Source organism: Mus caroli, chromosome 1 (assembly GCF_900094665.2).
Source record: "Mus caroli chromosome 1, CAROLI_EIJ_v1.1, whole genome shotgun sequence".
Taxonomy (NCBI): domain Eukaryota; kingdom Metazoa; phylum Chordata; class Mammalia; order Rodentia; family Muridae; genus Mus; species Mus caroli.
Genome location: NC_034570.1, coordinates 89,899,990 through 89,905,715, shown reverse-complemented (window position 1 = coordinate 89,905,715; position 5,726 = coordinate 89,899,990). Strand labels below are relative to the sequence as shown.

The window sequence follows — 5,726 nt, the reverse complement described above, 5'->3', positions numbered from 1 at the left end:
TAGACCAGGCTGGCCTGGAACTCAGAAATCTGCCTGCCTCTGCCTCCCAAGTGCTGGGATTAAAGGTGTGCGGCACCAAGCCCAGCCTAAATTTTTCTGTTTTATCATCTCATAATTTACAAAATATATGTGTGTGAAGGCATACTATGTTTTATTCCTTTTTTAATCATTAAGAAGCTGAAGACTCAAAAATCACATTTCAGGAGTATAATTCTCTCCCTGCTGAGAACATTTATTAGATATGTCATATCTACTTTAATGAAGTCACATTATTTACTAATAATTTATATGTTTGCCTTTTGTGAGTAAGGGGGGAAGGAGAGGGAGAGGGAGAGGGAGAAGGAGGTAGAGAGAGATGGTGTACTGCTGAGGTCAGAGGAATCCTTTCAAGATATGGTATAATTTCCATTTTCCATGTGCATTCTAAGTTATTGAATTCTGGTTCTCAGACTTGATAGCAAATGTCTATCCTCACTTAGACATTTCATCAACTCAAGTATCGGTTATTTTTCATTTCTCTTCTTTGAATATTATATTTTCATTAATAGATCTGTTCTTTTAGATGCCCAAATGGGAATCCTGAATAAGATTCTAGATGTGTCCATATCCCAACAAAGTCATAACTCTCACCCTTTTAACACAAACTTTTCAAACCACCAAATACTTATGAAATTAACTCTAAATGTCACTATTGCACCCTTAGTTTCTCTTTTCTCCACTTTCTGCCTTGAACCTTTTTTTCCATACTATGATAAAACTATTCCATTAAGATGCACATTAAAAACAAGAATTTATGAAATTCTTAGACAAATAGATGGAACTGGAGGATATCATTCTAAGTGAGATAACTCAGTCACAAAAGAACAAACATTATATGCACTCACTGATAAGTGAATATTAGCCCAGAAGCTCAGAATACCCAAGACATAATTTGCAACATACATGAAACTTACAAAGATGGAAGAACAAAGTGTGAATACCTCAATCCTTCTTAGAAGGGGGAACAAAATATCCATGGAAGGAATTACAGAGACAAAGTTCAGAGAAGAGGCTGAAGAAATGATCATCCAGAGACTGTTCCACTTGGAGACCCATCCAATAAACAACCACCACACCCCAACACTATTGCGGATGCCAATAAGAGCTAGCTGACAGGAGCCTGAAAAAGCTATCTCCTGAGAGGCTCTGCCAGTGCCTGACAAATACAGAAGTGGATTCTTACAGCCATCTATTGGACAAAACACAGGGTTCCCAATGAAGTAACTAGAGAAAGTATCCAAGGAGCTAAAGGGATTTGCAGCCCCATAGGAGGAACTAACCAGTAATTCCAGAGCTCCTTGGGACTAAACCACCAATCAAAGAAAACACATGGTGGGATTCATGGCTCTAGCTGCATATGTAGCAGGGAATGGCCTAGTTGGTCATCAATGGGAGGAGAGGCCCTTGGTCCTGTGAAGGTTCTATGCTCCAGTATAGGGGAATGCCAGGGCCTGGAAGTAGGACTGGGTTGGTTGTGGAGCAATGGGAGGGGAGAGGGGACAGGGGGTTCTCAGAGGGGGAAAATAGGAAAGGGAACAACATTTGAAATGTAAATAAAGAAAATATCTAATAAAAAAGGCAAGAAAAATTTTTTAAAATGTACATCTGACTTCAACCCAAGTCCTGGACAGGCTGGGGCAGAAGGGTCATGTGTTTGAGGCCAGTTTGGGTTGTACAGCAAGACTTTATCCACCCAAAACAATACAGAATCAAATACTTCAACTACAGCAACATAGAGAATAAAACAAAGCATGCATCTCTCCAATTTCCCTTACCTTTTGTAGAGAAATTAGTTTGGCACATTATGTGTTATGATTAACCCCCCCCCCCTCACTTTACCTCCCCTTCAGTTCCTTCTAATTCTCTCTCATGTTTTTTTTTTTCATCAAACTATGTATTAGTTTGGATATTCCACAATTTCTGTCTTTATATTCACTGCACAACTGAGAACATGTCAGAAGTAAGCTATTGATTTTCTTCTTGTTGTTGGTCAGTCTTTACTGGATAGTCAGGCCACTGACATCCTTGATAACCACTCAACAGATTTAGTTTAGAATAATGCTCTTTTATTATGTATCAAGAGTAAAAATGGGTGGTTATTTGGGCTAAACATATTCTGGACTCTCAAATAAGTGGCAAAGTTTGGGTCATTTAATAAATTGAAACTGTAAAAGTTACTGTGGTCCTTTGTTGTTGACACTTATGATTTCTCATGACCCAGGTGTTATTGTAGAATTATAGTTAAATATACACACTAATAAGTCAAATTTACACTCACATCTATGTGACAATTTAAAATTTTCTTGAATGTGGATTCATCATGTATATTCTACAAGGTAAGGTTTCTTTCAAAGTTATGCTGTTTCTGGTGCATCGATACCTACATTGCTATAAAGTTAGAGAGCAATATATGCAATTACAAAACTTGTTGCATTTTTAAATTAAAGTGAGAATAAATGTAGTATCTATACAAGTTATGCAATAAAAGGACTAAGTAAAATAAATAAAAGAAAAATTACACATATACATAAATTTTAACCATATGAATATTTTCTCTATATATTTACTACAATAAAACACAGGAAATCATTTGCTATAATAATTTGCACTATTTCTAAATTTTTTATTCTTATGTACTAACTTCTCAATAATTATAAAAATTACATACTTACTCCATGATAATCAAGAGGGCAGGTATACTACAGAGATTAGAAAAAACAGTTGCAGAAAAGTAAAAGGCAAAAAACAAAGGTAATGAAAGACAGTTGGTATTACACGTTCCAGAAACAGCATCAATATATTGACCTTCATCATCAGGAGATGTCAATCCTTCTTTAATGCAAGAACAATTGTAGTATGCCTATTAATATTGAAAATAAAAATAGTATTTCAGAAAAAGCCAGCATATAATAGCCTTATTAATATGAGTAAAAATTAAATTAATATTCAAGAGACATTCCCAGGGTTTTGTTTCCTATTGCTTTTATACTTTTTTATTTAGTGATATTAAATTTCAGTCATTGAATTTTCCCTTCCTTTACTCTTCTCAAAGCCTTTATGTCCTTATTTCAAATTAGTAGCCTCTTTTTCTGTTTTATATACTGTTACACATATATATGTATATGTTTATACATACATATATATTTATACACATATATTTTTGTGTGTGTGTGTGTAAGTTAGTCCATATATTATTACTTTTATGTACAGATTTAATGCTAATCATTTGGTATTGGATAACCATTTTGGTGTGCTTTTCATGAAGAAGTCTATTACTGCTCACAAACCCACCCACTCCTGCTTCCTGGCCCTGGCATTCCCTTACACTGGGGCATAGAAACTTCACAGGACCAAGTCCCTCTCCTCCTATTGATGACCTACAAGGTCATCCTCTGCTACATATGCAGCTGGAGCCATGAGTTCAACCATGTATACTCTTAGGTTGGTGTTTTAGTTCCTGGGAGCTCTGGGGTACTTGTTAGTTCATATTGTTCCTCTTATGGGGCTGCAAACCCCTTCAGCTCCTTGCTAATTTCTCTAGCTCCTCCACTGGGGACCCTGTGCTCAGTCCAGTGGTTGGCTGAGCACATTCACTTTTGTATTTGTCAGCCACTGGTAGAGTCTCTCAGGATAGAGGTATAACAGGCCTCTATCAGCAAGCACTTGTTGGCATCCTCAATAGTATCTGGGTTTGGTGATTTTATATGGGATGGATCCCCTGGTGGGGCAGTCTCTGGGTGGCCATTCCTTCAAGCTCTGCTCCACACTTTGTCTCTGTAACTCCTTCCATGGGTATTTTGTTCCCCCTTCTAAGAAGGGCCAAAGTAGTATCCACAATTTGGTCCTCCTTCTTATGCTTCTTTTGGTTTGTGAATTGCATGTTGAGTATTCTGAGCTTCTGGGCTAATATCCACTTATCAGTGAGTGCATACCATGCATGTTCTTTTGTGATTGGGTTACCTCACTCAGGATGATAATTTTTAGTTCTATCCATTTGCCTAAGAATTTCATGAATTCATCATTTTTAATAGTTGAGTAGTACTCCATTGTGTAAATGTACCATATTTTCTTTATCCATTTCTTTGTTGAAGGACATCTTGGTTATCTCCAGTTCCTGGCTATTATAAATATGGCTGCTATAAAGATAGTGGAGCATGTGTCCTTATTACATGTTGGAGCATCTTCTGGGTATAGGCCCAGGAGTGGTATAGCTGAATCCTCAGATAGTACGATATCCAATTTTCTGAGGAAATGCCAAACTGATTTCCAGTACCAACTTATCTTGATATATTTCTAGGCAAACCAGTGAAAGGCTTGTATGTTAAGACTTTCAAGATTTTAAGAAGTTGATGAAAATATCAGAGGATGGAAAATTTCCATGCTCACAAATCAGTAGAGTTAACATGGTATATAATGGCAATTCTACCAAAAGAAATCTACATGTTCAATGCAACACCCATCAAATGTCCAACAGAATTATTTATAGAACTGGTAAAACAGTTCTCAACTTCATATCAACAACAGATGATAGCTATAGCAGTCCTGAGAAATAAAACAACTACTGAAGGTATCTCTACCTCTGATTTTAATTGGGTTACAGAGCTATAGACATTAAAAACTGCATGTTTTTGGTATAAGAAAGACATATTCATCAATGGAATCAAATTGAAGACCCAGCAAGAATACAAAAAGCTACATACACCTTATTTTTGATAAAGAAGCTAGAAATACACCCTGGAAAAATTAAGGTTTCATCAGTGATGTTCCACATGGATCATCTGTACATAAATAAGACACACTACATTTGATAGAAGAGAAAAATGGAACCTCCTTGAGTATATTGACATAGGAGACAACTTTCTGAACAGAACCCTGATAGTGTAGTCACTAAGATTATCTGTTAATAAATGGAACTTATATAACTAAAACTTTTCTGTATGAAAAATGAAACCAAAGAGTAGAAGCCTGACAAGTCCCTTCCGGTCCATGCCAGCACCGGGGTGCCTTGCCCGCAGAGTCTCCAGACACCTGCAAGGAGCCACACAGGATCCCCCATGGGATCCTAAGACCTCTGGTAAGTGGAACACAGCGTCTGCTCCAATCCAATCGTGCCAGACCTGAGACTGCATTAACTAGGGAAGCAGATAACCCGGCCTGATCAGGGGTACAAGTCCCTTCCGGTCCACTCCAGCACCAGGGGTGCCTTGGCCGTGGGTCTCTGGACACCTGCAAGGACCCACGCAGGATCCCCCACGGGACCCTAAGACCTCTGGTGAGTGTAACACAACTTCTGCCAGGAGGCAGGTTCTAACACCAGATATCTGGGCACGTTCCCTGCAAGAAGAGAGCTTGCCTGCAGAGAATACTCTGACTACTGAAACTAAGGAGAGAGCTAGTCTCCCAGGTCTCCTGATAAAGGGTAACAGAGTCATCTGAGGAACAAGCTTTAACCAGAGACAACTATAACAACTAGCTTCAGAGATTACCAGATGGCGAAAGGCAAATGTAACAATCCTACTAACAGAAACCAAGACCACTCACCATCATCAGAACCCAGCACTCCCACCCCACCTAGTCTTGGGCACCACAACACACCCGAAAAGCTAGACCCAGATTTAAAAGCATATCTCATGATGATGGTAGAGGACATCAAAAAGGACTTTAATAACTCACTTAAAGAAATACAG

General features: G+C 38.2%; 1 protein-coding gene across 1 annotated transcript in view; it reads right to left on the bottom strand.

The window, feature by feature from the left end:
- Nucleotides 1-2,895, bottom strand: part of LOC110305413 (solute carrier organic anion transporter family member 6A1-like) — a 29,767-nt gene extending 26,872 nt beyond the window's left edge. Inside the window, exon 1 of the mRNA XM_021177381.1 lies at nt 2,712-2,895. Coding sequence (XP_021033040.1) covers nt 2,712-2,716 — 5 coding nt within the window. The 5' untranslated portion in view covers nt 2,717-2,895. The remainder of the gene's footprint in view (nt 1-2,711) is intronic.
- Between the last annotated feature and the right edge of the window lie 2,831 nt (nt 2,896-5,726).